Source organism: Bufo bufo, chromosome 1 (assembly GCF_905171765.1).
Source record: "Bufo bufo chromosome 1, aBufBuf1.1, whole genome shotgun sequence".
Taxonomy (NCBI): Eukaryota; Metazoa; Chordata; class Amphibia; order Anura; family Bufonidae; genus Bufo; species Bufo bufo.
The window spans coordinates 321,155,301-321,171,182 of NC_053389.1; the positions used below are offsets into that span (position 1 = coordinate 321,155,301).

Here is a 15,882-nt window from a genome sequence, read left to right on the forward strand (position 1 = left end):
GGGAATCGCGCTCTGTGTGTGAGTGTGATCCTCTGCTCTGCACTTGCAGGAGCGCACGGCATTATCATGACTTACAATGCTATGTGTCTCTGCATGGCCTTTTTTTCCACAGAATCATAGTGACATAAAGCTGTCAGTATGATTCTGTAGAAAAAAGGTCAAGCAGAGGAACATAGCATTATAAATCATGATAATGCCGTGCGCTCCTGCAAGTCCAGAGCGGAGGATCACACTCACACACGGAGCGCGATTCCCGCAATGGACTCACTCGTGTGAAACAGCCCTTAGAGTTTCAAACAGCAGCAAGACCCAGACACCTCCAGAGTTCTACTGAACCCGACTTGGATCACCATAGGGTTTTCCAGCATTCTTAGCTTATTTCAGCAGAGCCATGTGGGATCTAGGTGTTGCAATCATGACATGAATGTTTAAATTGAATTGCACTGCTCCATTTGAAATCAGTAAATTTAATAGACTAGCTCTAAAACTGCCAAGAATATATACATTTCTCAAATAAAATATTATAATTGTAGCCCCTCTAACTAACCGTTCTGTCAGGGACTGCATACAACTCATTCCTATGTGTTAGAAAATTTAGCTTTGCTTTCAGAAAATTTGGTTAACCAGTTCACCGGGAATTCCTGAAATATTTCTAGTAATAATTTACGTTTATGATGAAGTGTGAAATAAACTAGATTGTGCAGTTAAGAGAAAAACATCTATGACTCGTACAGGTTCATGTGTCATTTAGCAAAAGCTTCTCTGTAAGAACACCGATATTAAATCCTCTGTTCAGTCCTCAGTGCGGCTAGTGTAGACATATCTATATAACTTACATTCTATTTCATTTTGTATAAGAGAAAATCACAATTAGGAACAGTTATCCAGTTATAGGGGTATCTGGATTTAATTCCAGCTAATCGAAAATTGCCACAAAATACGTATAAATTTAAGAATTTAGGTCCAGACGACGCAAAAAGGATCATCTTTTTTGTATGCTGAAAAACCAACAGAACAGACCTATTAGACCTGGATCCATATTATTGGGTCTATATAACAGCCACCAAAGACTATGGCACCAACACATTTTCTCTGTGAGCACTAGTTATTGGACTAGGGTATAAAGGACCTATGAACATGCCAGAAAATATATGATATTTTATGTAACACGTTACATTATAAAACAAAAATAATCTAGAAGTCAACTATTTTTCCATCCATGTTACCCGAACGAATGTTCTATAAACTACACTTGGATTGGAGGATAACCGGGTGGAAGGACCATACAGACAAATCATACAACTGTTATGAGTTTTCTTGAGAGAGGGACCGGTTTTGGGCTCATGTTTATTTTTAATCGGCAAAAAGTCACATACTAAAGTCATAAATCTAGAAATGGGAGACCAAGATCAGGTGATTAGGAGTAGTGTATGACATTTTTAACTTTGTGAAGCTGAAATTTGACTCATTATAAACTGAAAAGCCCAAGCCCATTCAAATAAATTTACAATTTAATTGCATTTAAAAAAAATAAAAACTTAAAATAAAAATATTGTCGCCGTGTGCTATAAAGTATAATTTTGATTAAACTGATCCAAGATTCAGACAGTGCATACTTACTTGCAGTACACCACGCAGGGCATGTTATTAATCTCCTTGTCCGATTTGTATCTCCTGAAGTCCTCCCATACATCCTTAATTGCTGTGATGGCCAGAATAATACAAATTGGAATAATGGCTATCCCAGGTTGAAAGGCGTTGACCACTGGTACAAAATTAAGTGCTGCCAGAATTACAAAATACATATTTGCAAAGCGATGAAATTGTTCAAAGAGGTTCTTGGGAATGAAAGAAAGGAATGTATACTTTGTGGTCTTAATTTTGTTGGTCTGGTAAACATTGTTCGGATTCTCCTTGGAACTTTCAAAGAGCAGGTTGCATTTGATTATTCGTTTGTTTTCATCCTTTTTCCGCCTTCCTCTCATCACTCTCTCCCAGATCTCGGTGGTAATCGAAGCCATGTAGAAATAAACTTGAGAAGAAAAGAAAAACTTTCCTCAACGTCTTCCTAGAGCGGGATAGCAATCCTGGCTCATCATGCTGATGATTGTAATTGATAATCCTGGTTTCCTTGGCCGATTTAAAATAAGTATTCTATAGCAAAATCCCAAGATGTTTGAGTTAAGTCTTTCATGTGCGGCAAGCTTCAGCAGACTATTTCCTTTTTTACGTCTTTCAAAGTACACCTGTTGATTGCAGACGTCACACCAGCTACTTGTGTGTCACACTATAAACCAGTTATTCCTAGGGCAGGACTGCTACCTCTGGGTCCTACAGCCAGTTTACTTCTCTAATCACAGAGATGACCTGCTCACCTGACTGGTATGCTAAGAAGCAGTCACAGCTCACTTGCATTTAGGACAATGCTAGGGCAGCATGCCATATGCCGCATACAGAGAGCACAGTGCGGAAGTCTAAGAAATCTTTACTCACTGATCAGGGCACTGTGACACTGCACTTTGTACTAAGGATTGGATATGAATAGAAACTTATTTACAGTATCAGTTCTACGCAAAGAATATTATCACTGCTATAGACTTTGTACTTTCTTTTATAAATGCCACCAAAAAGTTAAAAGGACACAACAGCTAGACATGAGCAAGATTATTGGATTATTTTATATAAATAATAAAAAGGATTTTACAGATCCTCTATTAAGACACTTTGTATGGTAGATACATGATTGGCCATTTTATATTACAAATACACTCTGAATCTGTGATTGGAAACATTTTGGAGCCGTTCCGTTAAAGAGAGAAAGCAGATTTTATACAGCACGCAATAAAGAAACTGGGAAAACAAAAACCAGAAACCAAGGTATTCATATTATAATGAGGGTCACAGACCAATTCTTGTTTTAACACTTTGGTTTCAAAGGACACATATTTTATTCTTACATCAGTTCTAGACTGTTCCAGTACAAAGATAAAGGAAGCATATATGTATCTGTTCATCCATCTTTCTGGTTTTACTGCATGGCCAACAAGCAAGGTAGAGACACCCTTGCATGCGATTTTTTTGTCAGTTTTTCATGGAACTTCATATTCCCTGGGGTCTAGGGTAGTGAAGGTGCCAGTGGTAAATTCAGTTTGCTGGGTGTCCAGTCTGTGGGGAGAGCTTTAGAAGATGAGGGCACTGTGTAATTGTCCAGTTTACCATCTCCAAAATTCAGCTGTTCATCTATAGGGAGGGGACCGGACGTATGACATTTTAGTGTGACTGGAGCACCTGACCTAGAAAACTGTAACACAGATTGCAGAATTTGGATATTAGGCAATTACGGTATATCATGTGCAACATGATTGTGGGGCATATTCAGGATAAGGCATTAATATCAGGAAACCAGACAACCCCTTAAAAATTTAGATTTTTTTCAAAAATGCATCTTTTATTGGACATATTTTTCATAAACAGTACAAAAAACTGAGGGAATGCACCCCTGCCCTTATTGCCATGTTTCACCTGCGTTCAGAAATACCCCATTTGAAGGCGTTCTCCAGAAATGATTTAAAATGGCTGTCAGCAACCTGTCCTAGAATTTGAGCAGGACTGGTAGCCAGTGATGGTCGGCCCGCAGTGTTCGCAGCGAACATCTGTGTTCACTGCCAGTCACATGCGGGCTGCCATCTTTAGTAAGGCAGACTCACCTGTGTGAAGCCGTCTCATCCCGATGAAGGCCCCCGGCGGCTGTTCTCGGAACTGCCTGCTCCCCGTGACTGTATTTGATATTGTCTCTGGGATCAAGCAGCTACATGGACAGCCACCGGGAGCCTTCATCGGGATGACGCGCCTATGGAAAGGTAAGCAGTGTGGCTGTTCGTTGTCCGTGGAGGACAGCGAACGGCCATCACTGACGGTAGCCTTCTCTCGCATTGCTCCATAGGGGAGTGAAGGCACTTGCAAATACTACATATAGTGTGTAGTAAGGCCACGTCCCCTCACCCCCCTAGGCAGCTCTACAAGTGGTGGCAACTCGTCCTCCGCACATTGTAGGACAGGTTGCTGGCGGCAATTTTAAATCATTCCCTCTAAGACAGAATTTGCTGCCTGGCCACATGACGGAAACTGACAGCAAAGGAGCACCCTATGGATTTTAGGATGCAGTTTTAGCTTGCATGATTTATAGGCCCTACTCCACGACTACAAAGAATTGAATAAAGCTAGATGAAGGATGATGAAGCACCCCCAAAGTTACCTAATTTGAAAACTACACCCACTAAAATATTCATATAGTGGTATAATGAACCCACAATTTACTGCAGAAATCAATGCAAAGCCGGGGTAAAAAAAAGATTTTTTTTGCCACAAATACATTATTTATAGGACATATTGAGGGATATTTTCTAAGGCCTCTTGCACACGAACGTGTGTACCCCGAGCCGCAATGCACGAACACCCACTGTGGGGCAGCCGCAACGGATTGTGGACCCATTAGCTTTAATGGGTCCTCGATCCGGCCGTTCCGCGAACGGAAGTACGGCACGAAATCCGACAGAAGCACTCCGTAGTACTTTTGTTCCGTGCTTCCGTTCCGCATCTCCGGATTTGCGGACCCACTGAAGTGAATGGGTCCGCATCCATGATGCAGAATGCACACGGAAAGGTGCCAGCGTATTGCGGATCCACAAATGCAGTCCGCAATACGGCCACGGAGGGCACACGTTCGTGTGCAATAAGCCTAAAGCGTTTACGCCACTATTGTGGTGTTAAAAAGCTGCAAATTATGGTTCACAATATTAAAAGTTTAACCGCTTGCCGCCACGCTAACGCCGAAAGGCGTCATTGCGGCGGCTCCCCCAGGCTACGCTAACGCCAATAGGCGTCATCTCGCGTGAGCCGAGATTTCCTGTGAACGCGCGCACACAGGCGCGCGCGCTCACAGGAACGGAAGGTAAGAGAGTTGATCTCCAGCCTGCCAGCGGCGATCGTTCGCTGGCAGGCTGGAGATGTGTTTTTTTTAACCCCTAACAGGTATATTAGACGCTGTTTTGATAACAGCGTCTAATATACCTGCTACCTGGTCCTCTGGTGGTCCCCTTTGTTTGGATCGACCACCAGAGGACACAGGTAGCTCAGTAAAGTCCCACCAAGCACCACTACACTACACTACACCCCCCCCCCGTCACTTATTAACCCCTTAGTAGCCCCTGATCACCCCTGATCACCCCATATAGACTCCCTGATCACCCCCCTGTCATTGATTACCCCCCCTGTCATTGATTACCCCCCTGTAAAGCTCCATTCAGACGTCCGCATGATTTTTACGGATCCACTGATAGATGGATCGGATCCGCAAAACGCATCCGGACGTCTGAATGAAGCCTTACAGGGGCGTGATCAATGACTGTGGTTATCACCCCATATAGACTCCCTGATCACCCCCCTGTCATTGATTACACCCCTGTCATTGATCAACCCCCTGTAAAGCTCCATTCAGATGTCCGCATGATTTTTACGGATGCACTGATAGATGGATCGGATCCGCAAAACGCATCCGGACGTCTGAATGAAGCCTTACAGGGGCATGATCAATGACTGTGGTGATCACCCCATATAGACTCCCTGATCACCCCCCTGTAAAGCTCCATTCAGATGTCCGCATGATTTTTACGGATGCACTGATAGATGGATCAGATCCGCAAAACGCATCCGGACGTCTGAATGAAGCCTTACAGGGGCATGATCAATGACTGTGGTGATCACCCCATATAGACTCCCTGATCACCCCCCTGTAAAGCTCCATTCAGATGTCCGCATGATTTTTACGGATGCACTGATAGATGGATCGGATCCGCAAAACGCATCCGGACTTCTGAATGAAGCCTTACAGGGGCATGATCAATGACTGTGGTGATCACCCCATATAGACTCCCTGATCACCCCCCTGTAAAGCTCCATTCAGATGTCCGCATGATTTTTACGGATGCACTGATAGATGGATCGGATCCGCAAAACGCATCCGGACGTCTGAATGAAGCCTTACAGGGGCATGATCAATGACTGTGGTGATCACCCCATATAGACTCCCTGATCACCCCCCTGTCATTGATTACCCCCCTGTCAAGCTCCATTCAGACGTCCGCATGATTTTTACGGATCCACTGATAGATGGATCGGATCCGCAAAACACATCCGGACGTCTGAATGAAGCCTTACAGGGGCGTGATCAATGACTGTGGTGATCACCCCATATAGACTCCCTGATCACCCCCCTGTCATTGATTACCCCCCTGTAAAGCTCCATTCAGATGTCCGCATGATTTTTACGGATCCACTGATAGATGGATCGGATCCGCAAAACGCATCCGGACGTCTGAATGAAGCCTTACAGGGGCATGATCAATGACTGTGGTGATCACCCCATATAGACTCCCTGATCACCCCCCTGTCATTGATTACCCCCCTGTAAAGCTCCATTCAGATGTCCGCATGATTTTTACGGATGCACTGATAAATGGATCGGATCCGCAAAACGCATACGGACGTCTGAATGAAGCCTTACACGGGCGTGATCAATGACTGTGGTGATCACCCCATATAGACTCCCTGATCACCCCCCTGTCATTGATTACCCCCCTGTAAAGCTCCATTCAGACGTCCGCATGATTTTTACGGATCCACTGATAGATGGATCGGATCCGCAAAACGCATCCGGACGTCTGAATGAAGCCTTACAGGGGCATGATCAATGACTGTGGTGATCACCCCATATAGACTCCCTGATCACCCCCCTGTCATTGATTACCCCCCTGTAAAGCTCCATTCAGACGTCCGCATGATTTTTACGGATGCACTGATAGATGGATCGGATCCGCAAAACGCATACGGACGTCTGAATGAAGCCTTACACGGGCGTGATCAATGACTGTGGTTATCACCCCATATAGACTCCCTGATCACCCCCCTGTCATTGATCACCCCCCTGTCATTGATCACCCCCCTGTCATTGATCACTCCCCCTGTCATTGATCACCCCCCCCTGTCATTGATCACCCCTCTGTAAGGCTCCATTCAGACATTTTTTTGGCCCAAGTTAGCGGAATTATTATTTTTTTTTTCTTACAAAGTCTCATATTCCACTAACTTGTGTCAAAAAATAAAATCTCACATGAACTCACCATACCCCTCACGGAAACCAAATGCGTAAAATTTTTTAGACATTTATATTCCAGACTTCTTCTCACGCTTTAGGGCCCCTAGAATGCCAGGGCAGTATAAATACCCCACATGTGACCCCATTTCGGAAAGAAGACACCCCCAGGTATTCCGTGAGGGGCATATTGAGTCCATGAAAGATTGAAATTTTTGTCCCAAGTTAGCGGAACGGAAGACTTTGTGAGAAAAAAATTAAAAATATCAATTTCCGCTAACTTGTGCCAAAAAAAAAAAAATTTCTATGAACTCGCCATGCCCCTCATTGAATACCTTGGGGTGTCTTCTTTCCAAAATGGGGTCACATGTGGGGTATTTATACTGCCCTGGCATTCTAGGGGCCCCAAAGCGTGAGAAGAAGTCTGGTATCCAAATGTCTAAAAATGCCCTCCTAAAAGGAATTTGGGCACCTTTGCGCATCTAGGCTGCAAAAAAGTGTCACACATCTGGTATCGCCGTACTCAGGAGAAGTTGGGGAATGTGTTTTGGGGTGTCATTTTACATATACCCATGCTGGGTGAGAGAAATATCTTGGTCAAATGCCAACTTTGTATAAAAAAATGGGAAAAGTTGTCTTTTGCCAAGATATTTCTCTCACCCAGCAAGGGTATATGTAAAATGACACCCCAAAACACATTCCCCAACTTCTCCTGAATACGGCGATACCACATGTGTGACACTTTTTTGCAGCCTAGGTGGGCAAAGGGGCCCATATTCCAAAGAGCACCTTTAGGATTTCACAGGTCATTTACCTACTTACCACACATTAGGGCCCCTGGAAAATGCCAGGGCAGTATAACTACCCCACAAGTGACCCCATTTTGGAAAGAAGACACCCCAAGGTATTCCGTGAGGGGCATGGCGAGTTCCTAGAATTTTTTATTTTTTGTCACAAGTTAGTGGAAAATGCTGATTTTTTTTTTTTTTTTTCATACAAAGTCTCATATTCCACTAACTTGTGACAAAAAATAAAAACTTCCATGAACTCACTATGCCCATCAGCGAATACCTTGGGGTCTCTTCTTTCCAAAATGGGGTCACTTGTGGGGTAGTTATACTGCCCTGGCATTCTAGGGGCCCAAATGTGTGGTAAGGAGTTTGAAATCAAATTCTGTAAAAAATGACCTGTGAAATCCGAAAGGTGCTCTTTGGAATATGGGCCCCTTTGCCCACCTAGGCTGCAAAAAAGTGTCACACATCTGGTATCCCCGTACTCAGGAGAAGGTGGGGAATGTGTTTTGGGGTGTCATTTTACATATACCCCTGCTGGGTGAGAGAAATATCTTGGCAAAAGACAACTTTTCCCATTTTTTTATACAAAGTTGGCATTTGACCAAGATATTTATCTCACCCAGCATGGGTATATGTGAAAAGACACCCCAAAACACATTCCTCAACTTCTCCTGAATACAGAGATACCAGATGTGTGACACTTTTTTGCAGCCTAGGTGGGCAAAGGGGCCCATATTCCAAAGAGCACCTTTCGGATTTCACAGGTCATTTTTTACAGAATTTGATTTCAAACTCCTTACCACACATTCGGGCCCCTAGAATGCCAGGGCAGTATAACTACCCCACAAGTGACCCCATTTTGGAAAGAAGAGACCCCAAGGTATTCGCTGATGGGCATAGTGAGTTCATGGAAGTTTTTATTTTTTGTCACAAGTTAGTGGAATATGAGACTTTGTATGAAAAAAAAAAAAAAAAAAAAAAATCATCATTTTCCACTAACTTGTGACAAAAAATAAAAAATTCTAGGAACTTGCCATGCCCCTCACGGAATACCTTGGGGTGTCTTCTTTCCAAAATGGGGTCACTTGTGGGGTAGTTATACTGCCCTGGCATTCTAGGGGCCCGAATGTGTGGTAAGGAGTTTGAAATCAAATTCTGTAAAAAATGACCTGTGAAATCCGAAAGGTGCTCTTTGGAATATGGGCCCCTTTGCCCACCTAGGCTGCAAAAAAGTGTCACACATCTGGTATTGCCGTACTCAGGAGAAGGTGGGGAATGTGTTTTGGGGTGTCATTTTACATATACCCATGCTGGGTGAGAGAAATATCTTGGCAAAAGACAACTTTTCCCATTTTTTTATACAAAGTTGGCATTTGACCAAGATATTTATCTCACCCAGCATGGGTATATGTAAAAAGACACCCCAAAACACATTCCTCAACTTCTCCTGAATACAGAGATACCAGATGTGTGACACTTTTTTGCAGCCTAGGTGGGCAAAGGGGCCCATATTCCAAAGAGCACCTTTCGGATTTCACAGGTCATTTTTTACAGAATTTGATTTCAAACTCCTTACCACACATTTGGGCCCCTAGAATGCCAGGGCAGTATAACTACCCCACAAGTGACCCCATTTTGGAAAGAAGAGACCCCAAGGTATTTCGTGATGGGCATAGTGAGTTCATAGAAGTTTTTATTTTTTGTCACAAGTTAGTGAAATATGAGACTTTGTAAGAAAAAAAAAAAAAAAAAAAAAAATCATCATTTTCCGCTAACTTGTGACAAAAAATAAAAAGTTCTATGAACTCACTATGCCCATCAGCGAATACCTTAGGGTGTGTACTTTCCGAAATGGGGTCATTTGTGGGGTGTTTGTACTGTCAGGGCATTGTAGAACCTCAGGAAACATGACAGGTGCTCAGAAAGTCAGAGCTGCTTCAAAAAGCGGAAATTCACATTTTTGTACCATAGTTTGTAAACGCTATAACTTTTACCCAAACATTTTTTTTTTATCAAAGACATGTAGAACTATAAATTTAGAGCAAAATTTCTATATGGATCTCGTTTTTTTTGCAAAATTTTACAACTGAAAGTGAAAAATGTCATTTTTTTGCAAAAAAATCGTTAAATTTCGATTAATAACAAAAAAAGTAAAAATGTCAGCAGCAATGAAATACCACCAAATGAAAGCTCTATTAGTGAGAAGAAAAGGAGGTAAAATTCATTTGGGTGGTAAGTTGCATGACCGAGCAATAAACGGTGAAAGTAGTGTAGTGCCGATTTGAAAAAAAAGGGCCTGGTCTTTAGGGGGGTATAAACCTGTGGTCCTTAAGTGGTTAAATCACCCCCCTTTCCCAATTTTACATTTAAAAAAATATCAACAATAAAAAAATTGTCTGAATTTTTAAAATCTAAAAAAATTCCTGTGCAGTAAACACTGTAATGGCGATTCGCCGTTTTTTTTGTCATAATGTCCCCCTAAAAATAACAGTCACCAAAAAGTCGTACAGGCCACAAAAAATAGTACCAATAAAAACTACAGTTCGTTATGCAAATAATCCCTCATACAGTTCTGTAGACAAAATTATAAAAAAAATAATAATTATCGCAGTCAGAAAATGGTGATGCAAAAACATTTTTTTTCAAAGGTTTTTATTTTTTAAAAGTAATTAAATAAAATAAGAACTAGACAAGTTTGGTATTGCCGTAATCGTATTGCGCTGCAGAATAAGGAGATAGTCATTTTTAGTCCACAGTGAACGTCGTGATGTCAAAGCCGCAAAAACCTTGGCAGAATAGTGTTTCTTTTAACGCATTTGTGCATGACTTCCAAATAATGCATGGCCCCCCAGTGTTGTTAATGTATACTTGTGGTATATATGAGCTTTGAATACCTCAATATATTGTTTTTACATTGCTTTTGTGTCAAGGAGTGTAATGTTCGCATAGAGCAACAGCCGCAGCTCAATACTGGAGGAAATACGTTAAGTTGACAGTAGATGGCGCTGTGTTAAAGGGCTTCTGTCACCCCCAAAACTCATTTTTCTTTTTTGGGCATATTAAAATCCTTATTGGACGACTATTCCTATATAGGGCTCTAACCTTTTTCTGTGGCTTCGTTTCCTGAAAAATCAAGCTTTTAAAATATGTAAATCACTTCACTACCAGCAAGTAGGGAGTCTACTTGCTGGTAGCCGCTGCATCCTCCTTTTAAAAAAACGCCCCCTCCTCCTGTTGATTGACAGGGCCAGCGAGCGCTCTCCTCCTCCGGCTGATGTCCCAGATCTGCTCAATTGGATTCAGGTCTGGGGAACCGGCGGGCCAGTCCATAGCATCAATGCCTTCGTCTTGCAGGAACTGCTGACACACTCCAGCCACATGAGGTCTAGCATTGTCTTGCATTAGGAGGAACCCAGGGCCAACCGCACCAGCATATGGTCTCACAAGGGGTCTGAGGATCTCATCTCGGTACCTAATGGCAGTCAGGCTACCTCTGGCGAGCCCTTCAAAGAAATGCCACCCCACACCATTACTGACCCAATGCCAAACCGGTCATGCTGGAGGATGTTGCAGGCAGCAGAACGTTCTCCACGGTGTCTCAAGACTCTGTCACGTCTGTCACATGTGCTCAGTGTGAACCTGCTTTCATCTGTGAAGAGCACAGGGCGCCAGTGGCGAATTTGCCAATCTTGGTGTTCTCTGACAAATGCCAAACGTCCTGCACGGTGTTGGGCTGTAAGCACAACCCCCACCTGTGGACGTCGGGCCCTCATATCACCCTCATGGAGTCTGTTTCTGACCGTTTGAGCAGACACATGCACATTTGTGGCCTGCTGGAGGTCATTTTGCAGGGCTCTGGCAGTGCTCCTCCTGTTCCTCCTTGCACAAAGGCGGAGGTAGCGGTCCTGCTGCTGGGTTGTTGCCCTCCTACGGCCTCCTCCACGTCTCCTGATGTACTGGCCTGTCTCCTGGTAGCGCCTCCATGCTCTGGACACTACGCTGACAGACACAGCAAACCTTCTTGCCACAGCTCGCATTGATGTGCCATCCTGGATAAGCTGCACTACCTGAGCCACTTGTGTGGGTTGTAGACTCCGTCTCATGCTACCACTAGAGTGAAAGCACCGCCAGCATTCAAAAGTGACCAAAACATCAGCCAGGAAGCATAGGAACTGAGAAGTGGTCTGTGGTCACCACCTGCAGAGCCACTCCTTTATTGGGAGTGTCTTGCTAATTGCCTATAATTTCCACCTGTTGTCTATCCCATTTGCACAACAGCGTGTGAAATTGATTGTCACTCAGTGTTGCTTCCTAAGTGGACAGTTTGATTTCACAGAAGTGTGATTGACTTGGAGTTACATTGTGTTGTTTAAGTGTTCCCTTTATTTTTTTGAGCAGTGTATAATAGCTGCCTGCTATCTACTGAAAGCAACATGGTGGGTTAGGAAACCCTGGCACACTTTAGCCCCAGCAAGCCCTCAAGTTCTGAAACAGTGCTGAGGGGGCCCTGCTGATGAATGAGACATTGGGACAGTACATAAACACAGCGACTGCTGACTATAAGATGCAGGCACTTTATAGCAAGATTTTTGCGTCTTATAGTCCAGAAAAAATTGTAACTTTCTGTTTGAGTCACACTTTTATCCACTAATAACTTTTATGCAATTTTTATGAAAAATTACTTATTGATGCAAAATTGTCGAAGGTGTCTGAGTATGAAATGCTGAGTGGCATTGTGCTGGGTGTATACTTTCAGAAAATATATGGGTATGGGGGTACCATCTTTTTATTTAGTAATTTACGGTAAGTTTTATTTGTACATGTCAAAACTATGAAAATTGTTCAGTAAAATGTCCACATGTATATTCAGCTGTTGCTTCTGTGGACTGGGACAGGGTCGGATCTGTCCAGTTGTATAGTCAGCCCTGTACTTCTATGGACTGGGACAGGGTTGAATCTGGTTGAATCTGTCCATCTGTATATTCACCTGTGTGCTTTCAAGAACTGGTACAGGGTTGGATCTGTCCACATATAGAGTTGGTCCACTTCATTGGTCCACTTCAAAGGCCGATACATTTCCGCCAGTACCTGCCCAATAAAAGGGCTAGGTATGGCGTGAAGTTGTGTAAGGCCTGTGAAAGTGTATCAAAGCAAGTGTAGCAAAAGATTAAAAATGGGAGGTCCTTGTATGTAACTCTATATAAGCTATTGCTGCACCCTGCCCTAATATCTCCCACTGTAACACCTTGGCCTATGAATGTTTTAGGCTACTTTCACACTAGCGTTTTAGTTTTCCGGTATTGAGATCTGTCATAGGGGCTCAATACCAGAAAAAAAAACGCTTCATTTTTGTTCCCATTCATTGTCAATGGGGACAAAACTGAACTGAACAGAACGGAATGCTCCAAAATGAATTCCGTTCAGTTTAGTTGCGTTCCCATACCGGAGAGTAAACCATAACATGTTGTAGTTTGCTTTCCATCCTGGGATGCGGAGAAAGACGGCTCCGTCATAACCCACAATACAAGTCAATGAGGATGGATCCGTTTTCTATGACAAAATCTGACACAATAGAAAACGGAACCGTCCCCCATTGACTTTCAATGGATTTTATGACGGATCCGTCTTGGGTATGTTAAAGATAATACAACCGGATCCGTTCATAACGGATGCAGATAGTTTTATTATCAGTAACGGAAGCGTTTTTGCCGGATCCAGTAAAAACACTAGTGTGAAAGTAGTCTTATTGATTGCACCTGATTGTACCAGAGGCAATGAGATCTCTGGAAAACAGACATTTGAACAGGGGCATGCTGGAATAAAATTTGTTGAGATACAGAACCCTTACCTAATTGGGGGTAAAGAATTTTCCAGTCATTTTTAGAATAGGGGACAGTCTGGGGGCTCAGTTTTTGTACTTCTTCCCTCACATATTCGGAACTCTTGGCATAGCCTCTGGTGTTCTCAAACAATTTGCTTAGTTTTACACTATACCTGGCCCATTTGTTTGGCAAGTATTGGTGGAAATGAATGAGAACTTGTCTTTTGCACATTTTAATCAAGGGTTTATATTGGCCAATTTTTTTTTTTATTATAGTGGGATGCAATTTGTACAGACAGCCTTAGCTTTTTTTAATTTTTTTTTTATTATGTAGCTCTAATCTAATGCCCATTGGGTAACAGCAGCAAGTGTTCAAGTTGCCTAGCAGCACCAAAGATGGCATTTCATAGTACCCACTAAAATCGATAGGCTACTCAAATAATGCATAGGCATGTTGGTTTCTACACAGTGACAAGATTTTATTTGTAGCTAATAGATGAGTTTACTGATCAAGGTTTTCATCACTTAACACCATAAAAGAGAATTTCCAGATGGGTTTTCTAATCCACCTGAACCCCAAAGAACAACCACCCTTTACAAACATACCCTACAAAGATGCTGTATCTTTACAATATTCAATGCTGCCTCCAGGGGCGTAACTAGAACTGACTGGGCCCACAGCAAATTTTTTACATGGTCCCCCTCCCTTCGGGTCCATTCAGACGTCCGCAAGTGTTTTGCGGTCCACAAAATGCGGATCCGCAAAACACGGACATGTTCCATCTTATTTTGCGGGGGCCGTGGAATGGAACTACGGATGCGGACAGTAAGCATTCTGTATTAAGAATGCTATTATTTTCCCTTATAACCATGTTAAAAGGAAAAATAATAAAATCTACGGAACACATAACCCAAACCCGAACTTCAGTTTAGAAGTCCAGATTCGGGTCCGTACCATATTCAGTTTTTTATCACGCGCGTGGAAAACGCATTGCACCCGCGCGATAAAAATTGAACAACGCAATGCAATCGCAGTTAAAACTGACTGAAATTGCGTGCGCACTCGCGCGGGTTTCCCACAATGCACACGCGACGCATCCGGAGCAAATCCAGGACGGCTGTGTGAAAGAGCCCCAAGTGTTCCACCAGAAGGAAAATGGAGGTGAATTTTTTAAAATTTTATATTTTTTTTGCAGATTTTTCCATTTTAGATACATTTTTCCTGCAACCCAGCATGGATTAACAGCAATATAAACCTCAATATTTGCTACCCTGATCCTGCAGGTTACAGAAACTCCCCATATGTGCTCATAAAGTGCTATATGCGTGCACAGCAGGGCTCAGAATGGGAACAACACTGTATGGCTTTTGTAAGGCAGATTTTGCTGGAATAATTTTCAGGTACCTTGTCGCATTTGAAAACACCCTGAGGCACCCCAACAGTGAAAAAACCCCAAAAGTGACCCCATTATGGAAAATACACCCCCAAGGAATTTTTCAACGGGTGCACTGAGCACTTTGGCCCAATAGCCGTTTCATAGAATTTAGAAACACTTAGCAGTGAAAATATACATATTTTACAAGAATATCTCGCTTTAGGCCCAAATTTTTTATTTTAACAAGGGGTATCAGGAGAAAATGCACCCCATAATCTGTTATCCATTTTCTCCTGAATACGGAAACACCCCATATGTGGTTGTAAAGTGCTGTATGAGCACACAGCTGGGCTCAGAATGGGAGGAACACCGTGTGGCTTTTGGAGGGAAGATTTTGCTAGAATAATTTTCCAGAACCCCTATAGCGACAACCGGAAAAAGGAGGCTCTAGGGGTGCCAGAACATAAAAGGAAATTTTCTGAGCAAACAGCCCTGCTTTCCCCACGAAAGGGAGCCATTTCTGATTTCTTCTAATTGTGCCACATGTGCCTATGCCTCTGGCAGCAAGGCACTTCAGGAGAGGGACACTATTGTAAAAGTTGGCCAAATATAGATGGTAACCGTGGTCCAGCAGGGGGTGGACTAAATCCCATACTGTCTTCCCACTTATACCCAGAACCGGGGGACAATCGGGTGGCTCAATTTTTTAATCTTTTCCCTTGTAAATACGAAAAGAGCAAT

At 42.9% G+C, this 15,882-nt stretch overlaps 1 protein-coding gene across 4 annotated transcripts in view; it reads right to left on the minus strand.

Annotated features, from left to right (window-relative positions):
* Positions 1–15,882, minus strand: part of ATP10B (ATPase phospholipid transporting 10B (putative)) — a 500,197-nt gene that overhangs the window by 92,087 nt on the left and 392,228 nt on the right. Inside the window, exon 1 of one of the 4 annotated variants that reach the window (XM_040441997.1) lies at positions 1,621–2,186. The exons of the other annotated variants lie outside the window; for them this stretch is intronic. Within the exon in view, the coding sequence (XP_040297931.1) occupies positions 1,621–2,021 (401 nt within the window). The 5' untranslated portion in view covers positions 2,022–2,186. Of the gene's footprint in view, positions 1–1,620; positions 2,187–15,882 lie in introns of those variants that run through there. 4 annotated transcript variants of the gene reach the window in all.